Raw genomic sequence first — 26,841 nt, forward strand, 5'->3', positions numbered from 1 at the left:
GATGATCTTACTGGTTTCAATCTTTTTCACCTTCTTTAAGGCCCCTGACCTCATACCCGGACAGGTAGTTAGACAACTTTTTCTCTCACTTCTCTCAGAAGTATGAACTGCCCCAATCTTCCCTCATCCTCAACATGTTTCCAGGTGTTTAATATATAGTCTCTACATTGCCCCTTCTTTGGCATAGAATTCCTTTAGGATACTTGGTTTCGAGTCACCGAAACCCCACTCAAACTAGCTTAAGAAAAAAAAAGTGACTTCACCATAAAGGTCCTGGGGTGTCTTGGGGACATTTGTATGTGGCTACGTCCCTGGGCATAGCTGGAGCTAGAGACTTCCATTTGGACTACTACTTATCTAGACAACTCTTTGTAGAATGGCTTCACCATGTTTTTGCACTGATGACCAGTTCCGCCAGCTTGTCTACCCATCTGGTAGGACAGGTTATCAATAGTGCCCAGGTTCAAATCTCTAACCCAGAGCTCAATTCTTTTTTTTTTTAAGATTATTTATTTATTTATTTATTTATTTATTTATTTATTTATTTATTCATGATAGACACACAGAGAGAGGCAGAGACATAGAGGGAGAAGCGGCTCCTCACAGGGAGCCCGATACAGTATTCGATCCCTGGACCGGGGATCATGCCCTGAGCTGAAGGTAGAAGCTCAGCCACTGATCCTAAATTCCTACTGATGCATTCTGATCAGCCAACTTGGATCAAGACCCACTGCTGGACTGATGAACCCTAGCCACAGAGTTAGGTTGCAGTGTGTTACCACAGTGTTCCTATGGCAGCCATCTGAATGGTGTAGGGGCAGGGGAAGGTGGGAGGTGGGCTGTCCCCATCAAAGAAGTGGTGGAAAATCCCAGAAAAGGAGGAGACACTGGGACAGATAAAACATGTGTCTCCTCCATGCACTTCTCCGCTCCTGGTAAATTGCAAGATCTTAAGTTTTCAATTCCACCTTTTTCCATCTTCTTCAGGATCTAGTTTCATGAGTCACCCTTTTATTTTTGCTTTACATTTTAAATCTGTTCTTCTACCTGGGTGCCTTTTTTTTTTTTTTTAGGCTGAAATTTGCCCAAGTTTCTCCTATACTAAAGGAAAGTCCCATAACTCAAGCTCCTGCTTGATTCATGTACTTTTTCACCAAATGTGCCACCCAGGTACTCACATTTTACCCCACCTGACCTCCTCCATCTTTACTTGCTCTGCTTGCATTTCGCCAAGGTGTTTCTTGCTCTCTGAAAGGCTGAAGACAAGGCAGAGTGAAGGAAGTATGGAGTTTATAGGCTGTTGTGATGCATCTTTCCAGTGGGTAGAATGTCTGACAAGCCAGGGTCACCTCCCTCAAGGGATATCTCAGGAATCAGAGAGCCAAACCCAGGGGTTGGGGAGGACTGGGAGGCATGGCACTGACCAGTCCCTGACCTTTCTAGCTTCCTGGTTCCAGAGAGTCTGTGGCCACAGCATCACCTGGACCCCACCCAGGCTGCTGATTGCTTGTTTACCAAAGGCTCCCTGGTGAAAGGGCCTTCTCATGCACAGGCCTGAGAGGATTTCCTCTCAGGCCATTTGCCATTTGCTTCCTCAGGTGAGGGTAACTCCCTGCCATCTTGTGCCCTCTGGAATGAAAGGGACAGGTAATAACCACAGGTCCAACCAGAATTGCTAATGGTAGCCACTGGGAAAGGCTGAGCCCTTCATCCTCACTCACCCATCTCCTTTCTGGTGCTCTCGGCTACATGGGTGCTTGTGGGGAGGCCCCTATTTAATGAAGTCCATTGCTTCTTTAGCTTTTAAAAAACTTATTGTGGAAAAATTAAACATATGCAAAGTAGAGAGACTAATGTCTCTATCACCCAGTTTCAACAGTTATCCATTTAAGGACAGTGTTGTTCCATCTGTAAGCCCAAACCAACTTCCTCCCCCATTAAAAAAAAAAAAAAAAAAAAAAAAAAAGATTTATTTAAGTAATTTCTTCACCCAGCATGGGGCTCAAACCCACAACCGCAAGATGAAGAGTCGCATGCTCTCCCAATTGAGTCAGCCAGGTGCCTCCTCCCCCGTTGTTTTAAAGCAAGTCTGAGACGCTCTATTTGGTCTGTAACTATTTCAGTATATATCTCTATACAATGCTTTCTTTTTTATTTTTGGTTATGGTCAGCTTTATTAAGGTATAGTTTACATGCGGTAAAATTTACCCTTATAAAGTACAGTTGTGAGGTTTTATGAACTCAATTATATATAACCATGATAATCAGAATGTAGAACAGTTCTATCATCCCCTCAAACTTCCCCATGCCCCTTGCAGTGAACTCCCTTTACTTCCCTCAAGTAACCACAGATCTGTTTTCTATTTCTTAATTTTGCCTTTTCTAGAAGGTCATAAGATGGAATCAAAGTAGTAGCCTTCTAGGGCGCCTGGGTGCCTCAGTTGGTTAGGCATCTGCCTTCAGCTTAGGTCATCATCCCAGGGTCCTGGTCCTGGGATCCAGCCCCAGGTGGAGCTCCCTGCTGGGCTGGGAGTCGGCTTTTCCCTCTTCCTCTACCCCTCCCCCAGCTCATGCTCTCACTTTCCCCCGCTCCCTCTCTTTCTGAAATAAAATCTTAATAAAAAAATAAAGTAGTAGCCTTCTGAAGACTCACATTTTCAAACATAATCATACCATTATTAACATCTCTCCCAACCAACGATAATTCCCAATATCAGCAAATATCCAGTGTTTCCTGTTCCACGTTTTCCTAGAAATTATTTGTTTACACTCTTAAGATCTAGACCTTTCTACACATTGCAACTGATTGTTAGGTTTCTATAGGAAATCTATACGTTTCTTCTCCAGCTTTTGCTTAAGACATTGGGCGGTCATGAAGAGTTTCCTTTAATCTAAATTTTACTGATTGCACTTGCATGTCCTCATTTCGTCTGTCCTCCACAGCCTCGCTACTAAAATGTGAAGCAGCAGCAAGGATCTGCATCACTTAGGCGTTCGTGAGAAATGCAGAATCTGGGACGCTACTCAAGACCTACTAAATCAGAATCGGCATTTGTAACATTTTTACAAGATCCCCAGGTGACTCAGTTCCTGTGAATCAGAAGTAAGGGCCAGAGTTTTGGTTTGGGTTCTGGCTTTTTTCCCTCCTTCAGGAGTCAACACCACCACTTTTTATTTCTTAACCAGGTACACACCTGCTTCTCCCTCGCCCTGCGGGTCGGCTCGGGCGCCTCCCTGTCACTCGGGCCTCGGGAACTGTGGCCCCGCCCCTGGCCCCAACCCATTCTCTGGTCCCTTAGTGTCCGGTGAGCTCTTTCCCCACAGGGCTTTTAGGGCTCCCTTTTCTCCTCCTATTCTTACCCTTTTTGCCCAATCCTGACCAGCCCTCGGTCTTTCAGCTTGCCTCCTCAGTTGCTGAGAGTATAGATCTTTCTCGGAGCCCCAGCTTGCAGCTTTAACTCAACAAGTCTGAGCCTCCATCACATTTTTCCCTCCTAGCTTCCCTCCGGGGTTAGTCACCTGGCCATCTTCTTCTGATGGCTCAGGCTAGACTATTTGAAGCCGTCTTCTGTTTTTTCCCCTCCTCTTTCATGTCTACCTCTAATTAGTAGTTAAGCTTTTGGTTCTCCTTCTGTATTTGTCAGCCTTCATTAGGTTATGCTGGAGTAGGAAACAGTCACACACACCCATCTCAGTGACAAGACAGTTCTGTTTTCTTGTTTTTTTTTGTTTTGTTTTGCTTTTTTTTTTTTGCTGATGTTCTAAGTTGGGTTGAGCGCGCTTCTGCTCTGCTCTCATGTCTCCTCCGTTCTAGGAGCCGAGGTGGAAGCAGCAGCCCCCATCTGGCATCATCGGCAGCAGGCAAAGAATGGCAGAATGGGATTGATTTCAAAGCCTCTGGTAGTCACAGAAGACATCAATTCCACCCACAATCTCTTGCTCACAGCCAATGACAAGGTTAAGTCCCATGGCAGTGGGTCGGGAAAGTGTGTCCAAGTATCTGGAATCAATAGTACAGTCTATCACAACTCCTTTTCTGTATGGATTGCATCCCTTATTTCAATGGCCTTTCCCCTGCCTTAAACTTCCTTTCTCTCGGCTTAGAACCCACCTGCTCTGGGAAGCCTTTCCTGACACCCTCAGACAAGGTCAGATCTACTGCTGGCTATTGTCGTGATACGTGCACTTTTTCATGGCACTCTTGTAACGAATGACGTAGGCAATATTCAACATCTGACTTTCTGTCTAGACTGCAAGCTCCGTGAGGACAGACAGAGCATCGATTTTGCCCACCACTTCATCCTTGGCACCTCAAAGACTGTCCAGGCACATCAGAAAGTACTCAAGAATTACATGTAAATGAATGAATGCATGCTTTGGCCATGCTGCTGTCATCCCTCATCTGGATCATAGAAAGACCTCACCAAGTGTTATTGGTATCTCCAAGTGTACTCCTCATACCACCTATTTGTCTTCCAGCTCGGCCTCCCTTTCTGCCACTTTTCCATTTGAAACATAAGTTTGAAGTTCCCTGAATTATTACACTTTCTCAGACTTTCGTACTTTTGCACATGCTGTTCCTTCTATGGAATTTCCTCTCCTCAGGGCTTTTCCTGGTAAAATCCTATTCATCTTGTATAGCTCTGTTCTGAGGCTATCTCCTCTGCTGGGCTTACCTTGGCTCTCAGGGCAGACGTGGGCCCTCCACTCCTTGCTTTCATGTTTAATGTGTGCATCTCCATGTTAGCAAGTATCACATTGTATCTGATGGTTTGTGGGCCTCTACTAGACTGTGCTCCAGGAGGCCAAGAATAATATTTTATTTATATTTATTTATTTATTCTTATTTATTCATATTACCCAGCACTTATTATGAGCACAAAGCAGGTGCTCAAAAATGCCATATACCCTTATACTCTTGAAAAGTAGTTATCTAACAGAGTAACACCCTCTCTGTCGAGAAGGAGCTGTCAAAATCCACACTATGGGCAGCCCTGATGGCTCAGCGGTTTAAGTGCTGCCTTCAGCCCAGGGCATGATCCGGAGACCTGGGATCGGGTCCCATGTCGGGCTCCCGGCATGGAGCCTGCTTCTCCCTCTGCCTGTGCCTCTGCCTTTCTCTCTCTCTCTCTCTCTCTCTCTGTGTTTCTCATGAATAAATAAATAAAATCTAAAAAAAAAAAAAAATCCACATTCACAAATTCCATGCACTGCAGGCACAGGCAAAGCCTCAGACTTCCAATCAGAATCTACTGACTTGTACTACAGATACACCCAGTCCTAACAAACTGTTTGTGGCTTTCCAGTGTAGATTAGAGAAAAGAGAGAGGCCTAGGAACAATGGCAGGAAGTAGTCTCTGATGACCTGTCAGTAATCTAGTAGAGCACCCAACGCAGCAAATATGGACATGTTCCTGTAGGGGCTGCAATAATGTGGTCCTGGTGAGTCCCTGCTTCCTACAGCCCTCTCTCACAATTCTGAACCTGGAGATTTTGTCTTAGATTAAAAAAAAAAAAAAAATCCTTGCTCATTTGTCTTGTTTCCCTCCTAACTGGAGTGGGTGAGCAAACTCTGAGCTCCGAGTTCGGTGAAGAGCCAGGGGAAAAGAGGGCGGTCTTTCTCAGGTCTTCTCTCTCCTCTCACTGGTGGTGGCTAGTCTTGGCTTAGATCTGATTTTTCAGGGAAACAAAGCATACAGTCCATAATGAATTTTTGCCCTTGCACACTTGGGCTTAAATAGTGGTTCTCAAATTTGAGCGTGGGTTGGAATCACCTGGAGGTGTTGTTAAGGCACAGATTGTTGGACTCTACTTCCAGAGTTTCTGACTCAATAGATCTGGGGAATGGGCCTAGAAATTTGCATTTCTACGAAGTCCCTAGGTGATGCTGATGCTGCTGGTCTGGGGATGACACTTTGAGAATCAAGACCATAATGAAAAACTCTGGCTAGACAGGAAAATACAGAAAATTTCATCCTCGATTGTGCACTTCGTGCTTTATTGGCGCAGGTGCCTGCAATTCTTTCCAAAGAAGACTGTGACGTGATGACTTCTACTTGTAGAACCAGTTGAACTGGATATTTATTATCAGATATTTACTTAGACCAAATATAAACATAGTTATAAACTCTGTAAAAAGAGAAGATGCAGGCATCCTGACTTCCCTGAAGGGCTGGTTCCCTTAGACTTGCTCTATGGATCTGTATCACTGATTCATATTTAGACCAAAAGCAATGTAAGTAAACTCATCGCCAGAACTCAACAGTGCCCTGTTCTCTGCTGTCACATTCCCCCATCCTGCTCTCCCCAAGCTCTCTGTTTACACCTGATTTCAGAGTCTTGTATTCAATCACTAATGGTAGTTGTCAAGGCATATTATTAACATAAATCTATTTCAGAATTAATGATCCAGTGATAGGTCCTAATGTTAAATTACTAGGTTATATTCATTGAAAAAAAATGGCAACAATGAGGAGAGTTGATGACAATATCAAAAAAACTTCAACACAGTCCCAAGAAGACCATCACTGATGTCTTTGGGGAAATGTAACCTTTGTCCCTGGTGCTGCCCACCAATGGCTTTAGCTTAGCACTGTCTCTCTGTGCAATTGTAATTAGAACCCAAGTGGTTGGTTTTGATCTTGAACTAGGATGGTCATTGCCAGTAAGAGTTCCTGAGTAGGAGGACCTCATCATCATTCCCTAGCGGGATTTGGAGGAGGTTTTATATCTAGTGAATTCTCTATTTTAGTGGTGCTAAAAGTCACAATGTTGTTTTTTAAATATTTATTTGAGAGAGAGAGAGCACAGCTTGGGGGAAAGGCAGAGGGAGAGGGAGAAGCAGACTCCCTACTGAGCAGGGAGCCCAATGAAGGACTCGATCCCAGGACCCTGGCATCATGACATGAGCTGAAGGCAGACTCTTAACTGAGTCACCCAGGTGCCCCTAAAAGTCATAATGTTTTTACATTTTAACATCCTGAAATCCAGATACATCCTACAGTGGGTGGCATTTTATATGTTATACAATCCCACAGTTGGCCAAGTGGAGGTCAAGATGTATTGTCATTGCCTGAATGCACACAAACTCAGTGGTTAATCCTGGTGGAATGAATTGGCAACTGTAATCTCCATGTTTCTGTCAACAAATCACCTAAGGACTGTCTGGAAAAGAAGCATGATACCTATTGTCTCAAAACTTTCCCTTGCAACCTTCAGGCAAGAACATGCCAGCATCAAGATATGTACATGAGGTTTGGAAGCATTCAGTGGTAGAGTGCGGTGAAGAAATGCTGTATCAGCAATGCTTGGTAATTAATAACATGAGGACACTAATGACTCAGGTGAAAAACAATTAGGAAAAAGGTGAGAGATTCTGTGATGAAATTATAGGAATTCCTTTTTTTTTTTTAAGATTTTATTTATTTGTTTATTAATGAGAGACACAGATTGAGAGAGGCAGAGACACAGGCAGAGGGAGAAACAGGCTCCATGCAGGGGAGCCCGATGTGGGACTCGATCCCAGATCCTGGGATCACACCTGGGGCTGAAGGCAGATGCTCAACCACTGAGCCATCCAGGGGTCCCGAAATTATAGGAATTCCTTAATAAGTTTATTGTGCTTATATTTTCCCTTTTACATAACATAAGAATGATAGGAGATAACTATGTAAGTCTAAAAGCTCTCATTCAATGAATATTTAAAAATTCTAAAAGATAAAAACACAACAAAGTTTAATTCGGCATATCTTTTTTTTTAAAGGGCAGCTCTCAACCTTTTTGATTTGAGGACGTCTTTTATAATGAAGATTGAGGATCCTAAAATTCTTTTATTTGTGTGGTAATATCTAGCGATGTTTTTCATACTAAAAAAAATTTTTTTTTGAGGGCATCCCTCAGTGGCTCAGCGGTTTAGCGACTGCCTTTGGCCCAGGGGATCCTGGAGTCCTGGGATCGAGTCCCACATCAGGCTCCCTGCATGGAGCCTGCTTCTCCCTCTGCCTGGGTCTTTGCCTCTCTTTGTGTCTCTCATGAATAAATGAATAAAATCTTAAAAAAAAAATTTTTTTTGAGAGAGAAATGTGTGCATGTGGTGGAGGAGGGGCAAAGGGAGAGGGAGATTCAAGCAGTCTCCATGCTCAGCACAGAGCCCCACGTAGGACTCAAACTCAGCACCCTGAGATCATGACCAGAGCCAAAACCAAGTGTTGGATGCTTAACCAACCACCCCTCGTATTCAAAATTTAAAGAGACTTTTAAGAATGAGAGCAAAAGGGGCAGATCATGTTGCAGTGTTCACAGGAAAAGAGTTTTCACCTTGTGGATCCCCTGAAAGGGGAACACACTTTGAGAATCATTGATATATAAAATAATGGTATGTTTTATACTAGTAGAGTTAATACAGATATATTTCTACCTTAAATCCTGGAAGGAGTACGATGGGGAAAACTGTTGTTGGACAATTAGTGTAGCACTGTGAGGCACAGAGAAATTAACTGATTACATTTCCTCTGTGACTGTGAGGAATATTTTCCCCCTCCCATTGAATTGGCCAGCTCACACTGGGTGTCCTGGAGGCCTGAATGGGTCCAACCTTACGAGAAGGTACCAGTGTTATCTGGGTTCCTGGACAGTGGAATTCGCTGTCTAGGAGGAGGACAGATGCTGGGACAGATGAAAGAAGGAGTGTGGTTTAGTTTCCAGCGGGGGGGGAGGGGGGGGGAAGCTGAATTTTTCTGGAGATGAAAGAGGAGTTGGGGCTTGCAGTTTCTGGAGATCTGGGGAGGCCTGCAAATGGCTGTGTGGGTATTTGCTACAGATGGACACTGGAGTACCAGCCAGCGTTCCACTAGACGGTCAGGCCTAGAGAGGGCTGTCCCTGGCAAGCTGCTGCCTCAGCATACCATGCAGGTTTGAGCAAGCAGATGCAAGTGCCAGGCACCATGGATGGCTGACCAGAAGTTTCTTAGCCACTGCCACTGTCCTGGCCTGGTAATCCTAGAACCACTCAAGGAAGGAGGACCAGAGCACCCCCCACCCCTACCCACATGCACATGCACAGAGACAGACACACACATGGTTGGCTTTTGTGGGGACCAGATTGGGTTTTAGAAACTACAGCAGCAAAGTAGTTACCAGCAGGTCTGAGATCATTCTGTCCGAATTTGATTTCTAGCCCTGCTTTACTGGGGCATTGTCCAAAGGAACCCACTTCACAGGATTACCCTGGGAACACTACCTAAGTGGTGATGCATGGAAGCTCCTCAAACAGTGCCTGGTGTATAATAAATGCTATCATCTATCATCTATCTATCTATCTATCTATCTATCTATCTATCTATCTATCATCATCTCTTGCTCTTTGTCCTGGAGATGTCATATCTGCCACACCGCGGCCTCTGAGTGTTACTATGGCTAGAGTTTCGTCCTATGTTTAACTGAAGATCAGATCAGATTAAAGCCCTAAAGCTAGAGTCCCGGAGACCAAGAGTGTCCTAGAAATTGGCAGAGGTGCTCTACTGAACGGCGGGTGCAGAGGCTGCAGGGGAAGGTCGTGGAGCCGGCACTCCAGCCTGCAAGGGCATCCTGCTGTAGCCCACGGCACCGAGTCCTGCCACGCACACCCTCATGGGCTTCCGAGGGACGGGGGGCAGGGGGGGCTTGTGTCTCTGGAGGGTGAGTACGGGTCCCCCACAGAGCAGACGCCCTGAGAGTCCACAGGGGCAGCGTGCTCCCGGGGAGGGGGTGGCGCCAGGGAGTCTGAGCGGGAGCGGGCGTGGGCAGGCCCCCAGCCCCGCGGCGCGGCGCCCGCCACCTGCCGCCGCGCGGTCCGGGACGCCTCCGCCTCCGCCCCCGCCCCCGTGCAGCCCGCAGCCCGCAGCCCGCAGCCCGCAGCCCGGCCCGGGTGGGCGTGGCCTGCCGCCGCCGCGGTCCCCTCCGGGGGCGGGGCCGGGGCGGGGCCCGCGAGCAGGCCCGTCCCCCGGCGGAGGGCCCGGGAGGCCGGCTGGGGAGGCGCCACATCCGGCGGCTGACTCGGCGCGTATAAAGCGGCGGCCGCGGCGCTCGGCTCCCCGCAGTGGCTCGGGCGCTCGGCGGCTGCGGGAGCGGCTGCCCCGATGCCCCACCGCGGCCATGAGCATCCCGCACTGGTGGGACCAGCTGCGGGCTGGCAGCTCGGAGGTGGACTGGTGCGAGGACAACTACACCATCGTGCCTGCCATCGCCGAGTTCTACAACACGGTGCGGGCGCGGGCGCGGGCGCGGGCGCGGGGCCGGCAGGCGGGCCGGAGGGAGGGGCGGGAGGGGACCCCCAGTCGTGGCTGCGCCTGAACCTGGACGTGGGTGTCCGCGTGCATCCGGGGCATCCTCTCTCCGGGGCCGGGGCATCGGCGCGCCCCCTCCTGCTCTCCATCTGTTCTCTTCTGTCCCTATCCCGACATCTGGGCTCATCCTCCTCTTGCCATTTCCTCCTGATGGCTCCATTGTCTTGTTTGGCCGCCACCTGTCCCGAAGCCAGTGGTCCGTGTCAGCCCCTGCCCCAGGTGGGTGACTCCGAGGCTGGCGAGCCCGCCGGGACGATTCCCTTCCTCCCTAGGACCTCGGTGGCGTGACGCACTCGGGGTCGCATCGCGCGGTTTCTCCCTGAACACCTGCCCCAGGAGCGCGGGCTGGGGGTGGGGCGGGGGCAGGGGAGTCCCCGAGAGAGCAGTCTGGGGCAGGGCCCATTGCCACTGCCGACTGGCCCTGCCCCACTAATACACCAATAACAGGTCGAGTTGCTTTTGGCCAGAATCAAGTTAATTGCCACTAGCTCTTATTTCTTTGCGTTTAGTTCCCAGTCTCAGTCCAGCCCCAAGTCAGCTCCCCCAGGCCTGTGCCCTCTCCAGGGATTAAGCCTGAGGAGTGAGAGGGAAGTTTGGGAGTGATTGTGCGTGCTTGGTGGGCTCGCCTCGGTCCCTGCTATGGAAGCTGAAACTTCCCCACTGCAGTGTCCTGTGTGCTGTTGTATTAACCGGAGCGAAACCTTGATGCTGGAAGGAAATGCCTCTTCTTTTCACTGTGCGGTGGCTCAGGATTCTCCGACCAAAGGGAAGACTGCATGGTCATGTCTTCGGCTACCCCACACAAAAAAACAGGAACTCCTGGTTTACAAGTCACTGTGAATTTGAGGTTGTTCTTTAGGATTTTCTCCTAAGATTTGCTGGAGAGAGTGTCCTTGGCATGAGTCAGTCCGGAGGGATATCAGATGAGCTAGTTCCAGGCTTTTCATTCATTGATGATGCAACTGAACTCTAGAGAAAGAAACTGTCATACTCATGTTTCTCACATGATCCAGAAATCTGCACTCTTCTCTCCTTCCCCCCTCACCAACACTCTTATTTGTGCTTATTTATGACTAGGTTAGTTCTTCAAGAAAGCCTGGTCCTCTGCTGTCCATAGATACTGTGAAAGACATAGTGGAGGTGGCTACAACTCACCTGCAGAACTCCTTCATTCAGAGCATTCTCTCAGGGGTAAAGGGTGGCACATGGGATGGGGTGGGGGCATGGCTGGGTACTTTCAGTAGCAGTAACTCATTTTCTCCTCGGTAAGTGGAGAGTACTAAGGATTTCACCAGAGTTAGAGAACAAATGACAGGGCAGGGACAAGTTCTCACACACCCAGCAAGGTAATGATCTGTGGAGTTTGAGGCCAGCTACTCAGACCTAATTACTTGGCCAGAAGTTCATCTATAGCTGCTCTGTGCCTGCCTTGAAAAGCCCCAGAGTGCTGGATGAGGTTTGCGGCGGGGGTGGGGGGAGGTGGGTGTAGTTTATGTTGTTTTTACTTTTAATCTAGTCCCATTGGAGCTGTTAGGGAGTGAGTGCCAAAGTCTTTTCTTGAAATGAACTGTTGGTCTTCAGCTGCAGTGTCTGTGGGTGATTAGCCTGCCTGGTCTGCCTGACAGGCCTTATTCTTTGGAATACTCCGAAAACCACAAAATATACTTTAGCCCAACAGAGAGCTTTAAATCTCAGACAAGTAGTTGGTCACCTAACTTTGTTGAGTGTAGGTCCAAAGAGTTTAGCAAAAACCGTTTCCTTCTGTTTCCATGCCTTACGTATCTTCTGAAGCTTATCACAAGATGAACTCATGCTTCTCTCTTGTATTGAGGAAAGCAGTGAACTATTCTTGGTGATAAACAGCTCATTAAATCCTCATAGGAAGGCAGTAGGTCTAATTATCCATTTTAGAAGAAAATAATCATTACTAATTTTGAGGAAAAGTTTAAGGAACTGAAGATATAAAATCAAGAGAGGACTAGGAGAGGGATCTGAAACCTTCTTAATGGGTCTTGGGGGTAGCAGCAGATCATTACTACAACCTCAATTACTAGTGGCTACCATTAATTGTTTGCTAGGTGTTGAAGCTCTGCTGCGTACTATACAATCACCCAAGTGGTGGGTGCTCATTATTAGATCCATTTGATAAAAGGAAGAAACCAGGGTCTGGATAGATGATGCAATTTGCCGAGGCCAAGAAAATGGCAGAAATAGAGTTAGAACTTGGTGCATTTGACTCTACAAAGATACTTCTGAAGATGGAAATGCCACTGCAGCCTTCTGTGACGTCTTTATTCTATACAACCTGGGTGTTTATCATTGGGTCATTCTTTAACTAGAAACTTTTGTGTTGGGACCATTTGATCTACAGGATAATATTCATGATGTTTGATATGAAAAAGGTTTTCATTTTTTTTGTTATATTGGTCTTTATTATAAAATGTTAACCTTAGAAATAAAAGTTACTTTACCACCAAAAGTGGGTTTATTTTGGAATGAGACAGAATTGCTATTTGGAACAAGCAAGCTATAGCAAAACCATAGGCAAGTCCAACACACAAAGGAGAGGAATGTTATCTTATGGAAAAGGAGGAAGTCAGGAGGGGCTGTTTTGAACTGGAGAAGAGAGTTCAGAGTGATTGTTTCTCATTGGCTGAGTGGCCACGGTAATGGATTTCTTGTGGGAGATGCAAGGTGCATCTTTCCCAGTTGGAGCCTGGGATAGGCCATTGGTTCCTATTGGGGAAACTTCTCTTAGGGGTCTCTAATTGACATTGAGTGGTGTGGGCTTCTCCTTCCAACCTCCCCTTCTAGAATCCTCTCCCAAATCTACTTCAGTGAATTTCCTGCTTACTACTTTTCACAAATAGCATTATCGTGGTAAAAAAATTCATAGTACACAAGTTATAAAGTGAAAAATATGCTTTCTTGTGTATCTCTTCAGACCTTTTTTCAGGCATTGTACAAAACACATGTATTTGGGTGACCATATGAGATACATATGTATAATGTATATATACAATAAGTTTTTATTCAACGCAATTAAGATTATACTACACAAACTTCTCTTGGTGTTTTCTCTTAATAGGTCTTAGAGATGGTTCTATATTGGCTCAGAGTTATCTTCTTTACAGTGTCTAATTAGTGTTCCATTTAATGGATTGACCGTGATTTATTTACCCATTCAATCTCTTATTTATGGATATTTAAGGCATTTTATGTTTTATACTTTCAGCTTGGTTTCTGAGCAGTGATGCCATGAATATTCTTATATATGCATCTGGATGTACTTATACAAGTACTAATCCTCCACAGGGAATTGCTATATCAAGGAAAGTGTTTACTTAAAGACCGATAATTATTGCTAAATGGCCCACTAGAGAGAGTACCCTGGTTTATATTCCCACTGACAGTGTTTGGATGTATAAAGCATCTTGTTTTGGGGCCCCGCAAATCTCTGTTGCCTCAAGTCTTGTCATCATCCTTTGCTTCAGCCAAGCCCAAATCTCCCTTCCAAGAACATGTCATGCTCTTTCACCGCCTTTTGCTTGTGCACATTTTGTACTGTTTCTTTTACATACAAGTTTTATGGACTTCAGTTCCTTTTTCTGTTTTAAGTTTTTGGGCTCTAGTCACACTGAAGAGAAAGACTGTAGAACTCACTGCTTTAGGGAAAAGTAGGATCTACTTTTTAACCACTGGGCTTTGCTTTTGGGCACTCTGTTGCAGGGCAGGGACTCAGGGGGTCAGAAGTAAATCAACTGGTGCTGAAAAAAGTCTTGACGCAAAATATGTGCTTAAAATCAGTTCATCATTTGTCACCCTTCCCAAATTAGCTCTGCCACCAATCAAGGTCGGGAAGGTAGTTCTCGTGATATGCTAAAGCCCATGTCCCTTTAGGGCAGAATTGCCTATCTCCTGTGTTTGTTCATCTCTGGATCTATTTACTGGGCAACTACTGTGTGCCTGTCACAGAGACCAGACCTGCAAACAGGCGTCTCGGTGGTGGCATACCAGAGATGTGTACAAGTTGCAAGGGCGTTATTAGCATTCTGCATGAGGTTGGTGTAATGTGGGGGATTTTGCAAGAATTCTTCTGAGTGGGGTGACCAGCTTGTCCTGGTTTGTCCAGGCCTTGCCTGATTTTGAAGCTGAAAGCCCCATGGGGAACCCTCCTCAGTCCAGGCAGACCAGGACCGTAGATCATTCCAGAGGCAGGAGCAGAGCAATGGAATGGAGGATTAGACATCTGCATACACTTAAGATGCACAGTCTACCCAGCCAGAGGAATGCCCCTTTGCTGTTTATGAATCTCCTGTTCAGAAAATCTGACAGCCTGTTGCTTTGTCAGCATTTACCCTCTGCCTGGGAAAGTGCACACTCCCATGCAACGGGAGGAGATTGCCCTCTGTTCCTGCAATTATTTTGGTGCAATGTTATAGAGGAATTCATGGAATGAGGAACTTTCTAAGGAAATAATTAATACATTTGAAAATTGTGGTTTCCTTTTAATTAAAAAAATCTGCTCCGCAGACACTAGGCAAACTTGTTCTCCAAAGCAATATGCTTTAAAAAATACCCCTTGGCTGAACTATGCTTTACCTTCAGTAACCCACACAATTGAAAGGGGAAGTTTCATTTCTCAGACAAGATGGAGCCACTGAATGTGGGTTTTAACTAGGACTTGTTTGCTTTTTTGTATTTCTTTAGGAGTTCCTTCCTCTTTTTGTCTTGGGGAGAGTCTCCCTCTGACTTGGTCTTTCCCTTTTTTATAAATGGAGGGCTTTCAAAGACACGATAGAGGTAGCCATCATTGGTAGAAGGGCTACAAAGAGGCAATAATATGATTTCTGTTTTATTTGGGAGATGTTCAAATGGTGCTTCTAAACTCCTTAATAGGTATATTAAAAAAATGTTTGAAGTCACATGACTTCACTGTAGATGTAATGAACGACTTCATGCCTCTGAGTAGTGTGTACATACATTTAAAAATGATCAACACAGAAACCAACATTGCACTATATGTTAATTGGAATTTAAATAAAAATTTGAAAAAAAAAGTGATGAACACAGATGGACAGAGCCAGTTGGGGGACGGCTTGGCAGGAATTGGTTGCACTTGGCTGTGAGGGAGATTGCAAGGACTCTAGGCAATGAAAATAGGGTGTAAAAAGCAAAATGTGTTCTATCCCCCGACATTGTAGGAGGGGCGGTACATTGGGGCCCCTTTCCCTGGGGAATGGCTAGATGAACTGCTGCCACACGCAGCACTTGGAGCAAGTGAGGTCAATGTATCTGAACTAAGAGGAAAAGGTTTTTGTAGCCTATTGTTGAATGAGAGAGGCAGTAGAGCAATGCGATATATATATGTATTCACATACATGCAAGGGAAATGACTCGAAGGTTGTGAATCTGAGGACAATGGTTATTGCTCGGGAGGAGGATGGCAAGGAGACTTTTTTTTTTAAAGATTTTATTATTTATTCATGAGAGAGAGAGAGATGGGGAGAGAGAGAGAGAGAGAGAGGCAGAGACCTAGGCAGAGGGGAGAAGCAAGCTCCATGGAGGGAGCCCGATGCAAGACTCGATCCCAGGACCCAGGGATCATGACCTGAGCCGAAGGCAGACGCTTAGCCACTGAGCCACCCAGGCGCCCCAAGGGACTTTTTTTTTTTTTTTAATTACAAAATGAAACAGGAGAACACATTTATGTTTAAGAAAGGAGAAAGATCAGGTTTTGAGTTACCTATGGTGGAACAGTTCCATTTTCTCCTTCTCCCTTTTTCCTTCCTTCTGTGCTTAACAAAAGGACAGCCACATTTAAAATCACATCATAGGTGCATAACACAGGTATGTCAGATTTTGTAGATAACCAGTGAGGAGTTAAGCCAAGGAGGTCAGAGTGTGGCTGGGGGGCGGGGTGAGGGCTTAGAGGTGAAAATCAGCTCTGGGAGGTGGAAATAGCTCAGTGCTGGCCCCTGCTCTCTGGGTGACCACCTCTTTGACTTTCAGCCAGCCTGGGGAGCCCCTCTGGGTGCTCATGCAGTGCCCCTTGTCAAGCAAGGGATGGTCTTTAAATGCTCCCATTTTTACTCCTAATGATTGCTTATTTATTATTTATTTATTTATTTATTTATTTATTTATTTATTTATTTATTTATTTTTTAAAGATTTATTTACTCATGAGACAGAGAGGAGAGAGAGAGGCAGATAGGCAGAGGGAGAAGCAGGCTCCCTGCCAGGAGCCTGATGTGGAACTCATCCCAGGACCCTGGGATCACAACCTGAGCCAAAGACAGATGCTCAAGCTCAACCACTGAGCCAGCCAGGTGCCCCCTACCGATTGCTCATTTAAATGATTCCTTGGAAAGTTAAAGGCTGTGATAGTCATAATGAAAGACAGCTTACCGCTGACCAGACCCTAAGGCGGATGCCTCTTTACCTGCTGCTTAGTGACTGGGAGTTGCTGTTTTTCTGAGACTGGAGACCACACACCAGCTGGGGCATCTGAGATGATGATCCGAATTTTCACCCAGGATCACAAGTAGCTCCTGGGCCTCTCAGGTGGCAGGGAAGAAATGATCCCCAGCAGAGCAGACTAGAAACTAGCAACTAGAAAGAAAGTACCCCTTTCTCCACAATGGTGCAGCCCTGCTGGGGACTTCAGGCTTCGATCTTAACCCCAGGCAGCAGCCTTGTTCCCATCGTACCCCTGACATAAAATCTGGTTCTCCCCTCTTCACTTAAATTATTTCCCTTCTTCCCTCTCTTCCCTCTTGTCTAGAAGTGGTGTCCCTTCTAACCTTTCCTGCTCCCAGATGATGAAAGAGGCCTACATAGGCCGCTGACAGGGCCAATCCTTCCCTGTACAGCTCAGGTTCTGAGGTTTGCCAGTGCATTTTGTTCAGTTGTATCCCGGTGCAATTTCCTAGGTCTGGTAAAGACTTTCCACCCTGGCTTATTCAGTGCAGTTCAGACTGCCACCCTCATAGTTCCCTTGGGGCCGCCTCTGTACTGTTCAACATAGGGGATGGGTCTCTTTTGAAAGACTCCAGGCCCTTGACTTTCTGGACTTCCTCTGCCCCATTCTCCAACCTCTGAGTTTTTTTTCTTTTTTTGTGGAATCCTCACACCCCTTCCCCACTGGTGTTGCTCATTTCTCTGTAGCTGTAGTCTTCACATTCTTCACATTTCCTCTACCTGCTGTCATTTATGAGTCACAGTTACAAATGAAACTTCACAAGCTGAATGTCCCCACCACTTTGTACCTTCGAGGATGGCCTTCATTAACCACAAAGACAATCAGAATATAGCACGTGTGGACAGAGTGGTAGAGAAATTAGAGAACCCTTGTACATTGCTGGTGGGAATGTAACACGGTCCAACCACATTGAGAAACAGCTGGGTGGTTCCTCAATAAGTGAAACGTGGAGTTACCATCAGACCCAGCAATGCCAGCTTGGGCATATACCCAGAAGAAAACAAGCACTCAAAAGTTTGTATAGAAATGTTCATAGCAGCCCCATTCACAATGATCCACTAATGAGTAAATGGATAAACATATGGTATCCAGAGGATAGAATATTAGTTGGTCACACAAAAGAAGGAAAATACTGATACATGCTACTACATGGATGAACTGCAGACACATTGTGCTAAGTGAAAGAAGCCAGACACAAAGGTCATCTATCGTGTGAATATGCACTTTCATGAAATACCCAGAGTAGGTAAACTCCTAGGCATAGAAAGCACATTAGCAGTTGCCAGGGTGGGGGCGCTGTAGGAGGTGAGGAGGGAGCAGAAAGTACCTGCACAGTGGGACAGGATTTCTTTTTGGGGTGATGAGAAGGTTTTAGAACTAGACAGAGGTATGGTTACATATTCTTATGGCATCTAATGACATGAAATTGTACACTTTAAAATGTTCCGTTTTAGGTTATGTAAAATTTTCCCTCTATTTAAAAAAAATTAGAAAAAAAGGAGCTGGCTCTGACTTCCTAAAAACAAAAAGATAAAAAAAGTAAATAAAAAAAAATTACAGGTGAGGTTCCAGAGTGACACCAACCAGTATGGTAGTCAGTAGGCCCCTGTGGGTGTTGAGCATGTGCAATATGGCTGGGCAGATGGAGATGTGCTGTCAGTATGAAGTTCACTCTGGATTTCAAAGCTTTATGTGAACAACAGAATGTAAAATATCTCCTTAATGATATTTAAGTAGTGATTACGTGTCAAAATGACAATAATTTGAGTATATCATATTAGGGAAGATTTATTTTTTTGAAAAGCCAAATGCCCCTGGGCTTAAACCTCCACTAAAATCTCAAAAGTTTGATCTTTACCTAAAAGTAGGTCTGATTAGGGTAGACATGGGAAAATAGGAAGCATCCTGCCTTCATGTGGGCCTTGGAGAAAAGGCTGGCCTTGCCAGCAGAAAATTACTGGGAGCTGGGAGGTCTAGCCCTCACCTCCATATTAAACTTTAGTTTTTTACCATTACTTAATGAAGGCTTTACCTTTAAAAATGTATGTGCGAGTAGATCAGAATGCCTCATAGTTAGTCTTGTGCAGAAAAAAGAAAGATTCTTAGGATCCAGAGAGGAGGCTGGGCAGCTTTCATAGATTGATCTTGGGGAACAACTCTAAAAACACTGCAGAGGGACCGGAAGAAGCCTCCAAATGGCCACTAATGAGGTCTTAAATTATCCTGTATCTGCAGTTAACAACAACAAAAACAAAAAGTTGTAAGAGCTTAAACAAGATGTGTGGCCCACATTCATCCCAGTTTGCAAAAGTCATATTTGGAACACGCTGCTTTATTTTTTTGCCCTTTTACTTAATATTCATTTTTTCATTTTACGTCCCCTCCCCCCCAGATCAGCAACGTCTTATTTTTCGTTTTACCGCCCATCTGCATGTGCTTGTTTCGCCAGTATGCAACATGCTTCAACAGTGGCATCTACCTAATATGGACTCTCTTAGTTGTAGTGGGTAAGTGGATTCACTTTCGAGCATGGGCTGAAAGGGAGGAAATGGAATTCTGCACACTTCCTGTCCTATTCGAACATTATGTTTTGTAAACCAAAGTCACCCTGACGTCTTAGCGAACTTTTATTTTGCTTGCTTAACGCCAGAAGGAGGACTCTTTTGAACATAGGCTTGATAACAAGGGCTACTGTAATGATCCCTGAATTGCATTTGAGGCTTTATTTACATAACAGCCATTGGTGCTGTGCCAGCACAATTTTCTGAGGACTTCTGAAGAACATCACACACATTAAAAAAAAAAAAAAAAAAAAAGAAAGAAAAGAAAAAGAAAAAGAAAAAAAGAAACATCACACAAAATAATTGAACTCTGATGAGACTCTCGCCTAATGGTCCAAAATTAAAGAAAGAAAATTCTAGATGTTTGAGCCTTCATCCATTGTTCTGGGAAATGCTTGTATAATTTCCATTTCCTTCCACAGGCAGATTGGGAATCCTTAACAGTAAGAGAATGTTGACTTTTACTTACTGCCTGTTCCCATGAAGCCCTGGTGGAGGAGGATAGAGTATTAAACTGTGGCATTATTAAAGTTCTGATGTGCTGACATTGGGGCGCTGCTTGAAATCCTCTTTTTAGGCTTCAAGTCTGCATGCCAAGGTGGTGTGTGTTTCTTCCTTCAGCTTCTTTCAGTGAGAGTGTGATCTGGTGATTGTGACAGTGGTTGGTCGAATGGCTGTCCTCCAGCAGCGTGTTGAGTTTGCGAGTCTGTACTTCTGTGGTGACCTTCTTTATTGGTTGGAATTGATTCTAGGAATTGGATCCGTCTACTTCCATGCAACCTTAAGTTTCTTGGGTCAGATGCTTGATGAACTTGCAATCCTTTGGGTTCTGATGTGTGCCCTGGCCATGTGGTTCCCCAGAAGGTATCTACCAAAGGTCTTTCGGAATGACAGGTAAGCCTGTGCTAAACACTTTTGTATTTACTGCTAAGTGCAGTACCCAATATATCGATGAATGTATCTGGAAAACAGCACACAATGGAGCCTAACCTCCTGATGAGTTTATGATGTACTTGTTTAATATTCACTGATCAGTTTATGGCCTGACATAATAACGAGGAGGGAATTTTAATATGCTTGGACGAAGAATTTATAGGATATTAGGGGGGCAGCCCTGGTGGCTCAGTGGTTTAGCGCTGCCTTCAGCCCAGGGTGTGATCCTGGAATCCTGGGATCGAGTCCCATGTCGGGCTCTGCCTGTGTCTCTGCCCCTCTCTCTCTCTCTCTCTCTCTCTCTCTCTCTCTCTCTGTGTCACTCATGAATAAATAAATAAAATCTTAAAAAAAAGAAAAAAGGTATAGGATATTAGGGGCAAAAAAGTCAAATGCCTCCCTTTTAGGAAAGAACAAAAGTGGAAAGATTTTCAGTGGGGGAGAAATTATTGAATGGTAGTTCAAAGACCTTTGATTTTCTGCTAGAACATTTCCTTGAATCCAATCCAATTCTCCCATTTGATAAGTTTATAGAATTCCATTAAGGAAGTGGCTCCTGTATCTGTAGATCTTGTGGTTGTCAAATGGTATTGGTTTTACTTCTGCTAAGATCTACACACACACATACACACCTCCAAGCTGGAGATCTGGACTTTCATCCAAGGGATGCATTTTAATACCTGTTGTGATGCTTATATGGTTTTCCACCCAGTAAATATTTTTTTTTGAACACTTACTATGCTTTTTTTCTAGGCACTGGGATAAAGCAGTAAACAAAACGGTAGAGTTTCTGCCTTCAGTGACCTCATACTGAAGTTGGGAAGGCTACAAATCAATGAACAAACAAACAGTACAATATTAGGATAAGTGCTAGGATAAAAAAAGGAAGCTGAAAAGGGTAATGGTGACATGGGGTGCTCATTTAGAGTTTGGTCAGGGAAAGCCTTTTTTGAGGAGCTGTAGGAGGTTTGTTAATATCTGAAGAAACAGAAGAGAGTCAATCTCAAAGATGAGAAATGTTCCTAGAACATATTATCCACATATATTTCTCTGTGGGACACTATTTTATATGGAGATGTGTGTATATGGATAAATAGTCTAAAAACATGGATTCAAGTAAGCAAGCTGTATGTACTCAGGGAAGAGCTATGCTAGGAAAAGAAAAGAATTCCCTACAGTTTTCCTGGTAATAGGAATTTTAGAGCTATTAAAGACAAAGGCTGTTCTCTATGGATGGAGGTAGAGAAGTATCCATAAAACATGCTGGCTGCAAAAAGCCCATGGTAGAACTATGTTGATATTACAACTTTAGAATGAATTAATCTCTTTTTGAGCCTGTGTCTTTGGTATTTGCAGAGAGATGCCTAGAGAAGGAAGATAAACAACCACTATCATTGGCTATTATTAGGAATGGAATAGGGAATGAGGGAGAGAACTTTAGCTTTTCCCTTTAATCTATACCATTGTACAGTTTTTTTTAAAGATTCTATTTATTTATTCATGAGAGATACAGAGAAAGAGGCAGAGACACAGGCAGAGAGAGAGAGAGAGAGAGAGAGAGAAGCAGGCTCCATGCAGGGAGCCCGACATGGGACTCGATCTCGGGTCTTCAGGATCATGCTCTGGGCCGAAGACAGGCACCAAACCGCTGAGCCACCCAGGCGTCCCTGTACAGTTTTTTTTTTTTTTTTAAACAAAGAGCACATGTTAATCTTTAATATTAAAAATGTATTTTTCAACGAGGTAGGGAGAAAACATACTTCAAATGAACTAGTTTTACAATCTTCATTGTGCAGAGCTGGATTTGAATTAAATAGTTTTTTTTGGGGGACGCCTGGGTGGCTCAGCGGTTGAGCACGTGCCCCTGGCTCAGGGCGTGATCCGTAGTCTCAGGATCAAGTCCCACATCAGGCTCCCTGCCTGGAGCCTGCTTCTCCCTCTGCCTACATCTCTGCCTTTCTCTGTATCTTTCATGAATAAATAAATAAAATCTTAAAAAAGTTTTAAAAATTTATTTATTCATGAGAGATACACAAAGACAGAAACATAGCAAAGGGAGAAGCAGGCTCCCTGTAGCCTGATGTGGGACTCCATCCCAGAACCCCAAGATCATGCCCTGAGCCAAAGTTCAGACGCTCAACCACTGAACCACCCAGGTGCCCCTAAATAGTATTTTCTTGGAGAATCATCAAGCAGATAAAGTGTCTTCAAGATTACTTATCCAAAAACGGAGAAGGAGTGAGCCAGCTATTTACAAGAAGTGACCAGATGGGCATTCTCGGACTCAGGAGAAATATAGTTTCCGTTTGCCATGGCCTTCTCAGTAGAGGAGGTAGGCTTTACCGTGGGGCAGGTTGATTTGGGCGGTCTTCAGTTTCTAGTCTTGTTGTGCTTGCTTCGTTGGCTTTAGGAGAACAACCAGAGATGCTTACAAAGCCTCAGAGGTGGAGAAATGGGGTGGGGTGAGGGTCAAAGATGGGCAGCGCCAGGCAGGGTCATGAGGGGACGTCATAGGCAAGCGCTTTCGAACTCTGGCTGAGAAACATCATTTACCTTTGGTCTTTCCTGTGGTGTCAGAAGGTGGCCACCAGTTACCTCCATCCTGCCCCGAGCTTAGTGGGTGATAAGTTGAGAGCTGAGGAACCTCTTTGCTCTTAGATCTGATCTTTGAAGTCCTGGGATTTGAGTGAGAAGTTGCAGATGATTTTGTTCATGACAGTCTGGAGGTGCTGCTTGAAATTCCAAGTGACAGTTTTTAGTGTGTTCATAGAGAACCTTTTTCTTTTTTCATTTTTTTCTTTTCTTAAGTAGGCTCCACACCCAGCATGGAGCCCAACACGGGGCTTGAACTCATGACCCCAAGATCCAGACCTGAGCTGAGATCAAGAGTTGGACACTTAACCAGCTGAGCCCCCTGGGCGCCCCTTTCTTGTTCATTTCTTGAAGGGAGGAATGAGGGAATGTTATGAGCAGGAGAGAAAATGAGGCATTGGATGTAGTGACTATAAAGCTTACCAACTTTAATGATGAAGCCATACCGTGAGACAGAGAGGTGACAGCTTGGTGGCAATACTTTTGTATTACCAGCACCATTTCTCTGGGAAGATGGATTCTACTATCTTCAGCTTGGGGAGAGTCCTTTGGAGCCCTGAGCTTCACAGATGTCTGTGTCCCCAGCCTTGGAGACTCCCTGGGTTAGAATCCTAGCTCCCCTGCTTACAAATGGTGTGACTCGTCTTGACTCTTTCACTTTCTGTTTCCTCATTTGTCAAATTAGGTAAATAATCCTCTTGTGAGAGGATCCTGCAGCATACAGTAGAGTACTAGAAATGTGGCGAGTGCTCAGAGTTAGCTTCCAGTACTACCAGTGGCACGTGGAGAGTTCTGCTTAGCATCTTGGACACACACACACACACACACACACACACACACACACACTGAGGGAGAAAATGGAATCATAGAGGTGAATGAGGAAAAGGTGTGTGTTATAGGAAACTGGCGCACTGTAAATAAGGATTTCCAACTTTATTCTGCCTTCAACTTGCCAGTGACAGAGCAAGAAAACCAAACCCCTTTTTGTGGGCCTCACCGCCCAGGACATGGGGACAGGTACAACTCTGAGCCCAAGTGGCAGGCCAGACCAAAGACTTCGCATCAAAACCAGGATTTCTGCAGACCAGGGATTGTGTGGCTTAGCCATCCAAGCTTGCCAGTTAACATCTCTTTTTGTGATCTAGAGTTTGCTGGAATATTTCTAAAACCACATTAAAAGTAGTTCCAATATGAGGCTTCTGGAGAAGGGATAGCAGAGCCTGGTGGTGAAGTGTGTCAGATGGACATGGCTTTGGGTTATAGGGCTTTGTTTTTTTTTTTTTAAAGCTCTGGTACCTCATTTTGCTCATCTGTAAACTGGAGATATTAAGAGTACCTTGTGGGGTTAGAAATATAGGGGAGAAATCCTATTAAGTGTAGAGTACAGTGTCTTGTCCAGAGTAAGGACTCAGTAAGTCTAGCAGTTAGTATGACTGGTTAATATGGCAGGTGTTTTGAAGAATGTCTAGAACAGCAGGGAAATTATTAAAGTTTACCATATAAATAGGAATAATTGGCAGGTCAAAAAAATTGTTCTTTTTTCTTGCCTAGAGTATCCTAAGAATCATCAGACACTTAGCTGTTGATGGTTAAGAATTTTTAGACATTTTTGTTTTGAGAAAAAAACCCAAGAACAAAGAACTATTACAGGCTAATTGTTTCCATTTCTTAAAGATTTATCCCACTGTGACTTTTAGGATTTTGCCCTCATTTTGTAATCCAGTTCAGGTTTTGAATCCTGAATTGCCAGGGTGCAGGCTGGGGTCTGGCCATCCTGCTCTAGCTGGAAGACTTGGGGGCCAGAGTCTTAGGCTCTCTGGGCCAGGTCAGTTCCTTACTAATAAAATGACACACCTGGACCTTCCAGGACCAAATGCTGTAATCCTGTGACGATCATGGCCGATTATTCTATATAGATTATATTTTAGTCCTAAAGTATAGTTTAAAAGAGTGGGTCTTAACCAAGAACATTTCCATCCCTTAAGGGACATCTGGGCAGTTCATGGATATGTTTTCGGTGGTTACAATGATGGAGGTTTTATCCTCCATAAAATCCATTTCGCTTTGGAAGAACAAAAGTGTCATTGCTAAGTATTTGCCATATAAACGGGGTGGAGAGTCTGATGGGGTTGCAAACCTCTGCTCTAAAGGGTGGCTAAAGGTAACAACAGTAGCAGCTTTGTTATGTTGGTGGTGTTGGGGCTCTTTTGACTTAGGGGAATCAAGGAAGGCCAAGTGATGGGCATTCCCTGACCTGGTTCCAGTTTGAGCCCAAAATTGGCTGGAAAGTTGAGAACAGGACCAGAGATCACATCAGGGGTTGCCCCACGTCGCTGATAAGACAACAGCCTGTCAAGAAGCCCTCGCTCCTGGACATTCCCAGTTCTTGTACCTAGGACCTCTGGGGACTCTGGGGTCAGCCAGCCTGGCTCTGTGGCTTCTGTCGGTTGCAGATTTGTATGTTCACAGGTTGTTTTGTCGGCTCTTCTTAGAGCACATTCCTCCACACCCTCTGGACCGACATGGGAGGTGTCTGCCTATGTTCTCCTTAAAGAAAACAAGTTTCGTCAGGCTTGCTGCCTTTGAACTATTTGGCAGTACCCTATAGAGCTTTGGGAGATTGCAACACCAGCCTCGTCACTTTTCCCTGAGAGTAGATATTATTCACAATAACGTTACCATTTATTCTCAAACAATGGTAATGATGACAGTGATAGTGGATTTTATTAGCACATACCATGTTACTGGGTACCGGGCACCATGTTAAATGCTCTGATGCTTGTAGGGAACGCCATGGGGTAGGGGGTCTTCATTTCCAAAGGGGAAATGTGAGGCTTGGAGGGTTTAGCAATTTGCCAAAAGGTCCCACAGCTACTAAGCAAGGGGAGCAGAAAGTGAACACACATCTGTTAGCTGGAACACCTGTGCTTATATTACTGTGGCTCCAGCTCCCGAACCATTGGTCTAGAGAAGTAATGCAATTTAAAAATGTTTGTTTGTTTGCTAACCCTCTTTTTTTTTTTCTTTTTTTCTGCTTATCCAATCTAAAAAGGCTGAAAAGCCTTGGTGCAGGTCAAAGAACCTCCATACCCCCTGAAAGAGTGATGGCGGGTCCTTAAGGGCCATTTGCAAGGTGGGAGGAGGGGAGCCGCCTCTGTCATCCTCAGCAGGCAGCCTTTCATCCAGTAGCGAAGGATGCCAGCCAAGGCCAGGAGGAAAACACGACTCTCCTGAGGATTTGCTGCCTGGATTCTTTCCCACATACGTATTTCTTCTCTGGTTGAAGTTCAGGGCTACAATTCCTGTTCCTTCCAGTCAGAAAGTTGGCAGCTCGATCAATGATTTCCTGTGCCTTGATGATAAATGGTTTTCCTCTCGAAGAGATAAATTTGTATTTTGGAGGTTTCGGTGTACTTTGATTTCTTTATAATGGGATTTCATTCAAATGAGTTTCCCAGCTACGACCTGTTCCAGGGCTTTTGGCCAAAGTAAATTGTGCTAATGAGGAATAAAAGAAACTTCAGGAAAATCATGTGCTCCTAAATTTCAGCCATGGATGAGGCCTTGGGGATCATCTAGTCCAGCCTTTTCGTTTCATAGATAAGGAAATGGGAGTCCCAGGGAGAGAAGGACCATGTCCCAGATCACGTCGCCACTTCTGGCTCTTTCTACAGAAAGCACCTCCACTGAGGGATGTGAGGGTGGGATTTTTCCAAGATTGGTCATGTCAAAAACTTGACTGTCATGTCAACAGAGTTCCAGTGCATGCTGGGCTGTGAGTTGACAGTAAATATAGACACTCTTAGAATTTTTCCTTAAGCCTTTTAGCTTTATGTGTTAGACACATAGGTTTTTTTCTTTTAAACTAGGGAGCTTTGTGGTTTGTCAGTCGTCCCCGTTTTTCTTGTAAAAGTCCTACACGTTGTTCACCTTGTAGAACAGGGGTCGGAAG

At 44.9% G+C, this 26,841-nt stretch overlaps 1 protein-coding gene across 7 annotated transcripts in view; it reads left to right on the forward strand.

The window, feature by feature from the left end:
• The first annotated feature begins 10,014 nt into the window (after window positions 1-10,014).
• The window catches only part of ACER2 (alkaline ceramidase 2), a 32,747-nt gene continuing 15,920 nt past the window's right edge, over window positions 10,015-26,841 (forward strand). The window contains exons 1-3 of one of the 7 annotated variants that reach the window (XM_035697256.2): window positions 10,018-10,239; window positions 19,196-19,310; window positions 20,117-20,258. In XM_035697256.2, the coding sequence (XP_035553149.1) occupies window positions 10,132-10,239; window positions 19,196-19,310; window positions 20,117-20,258 (365 nt within the window). In that variant the 5' untranslated portion in view covers window positions 10,018-10,131. Of the gene's footprint in view, window positions 10,240-19,195; window positions 19,311-20,116; window positions 20,259-26,841 lie in introns of all 7 variants that reach the window. The other 6 variants (XM_035697257.2, XM_025432280.3, XM_025432279.3 and 3 more) reach the window with 6 other exon arrangements.

Source organism: Canis lupus, chromosome 11 (assembly GCF_003254725.2).
Source record: "Canis lupus dingo isolate Sandy chromosome 11, ASM325472v2, whole genome shotgun sequence".
NCBI lineage: Eukaryota > Metazoa > Chordata > Mammalia > Carnivora > Canidae > Canis > Canis lupus.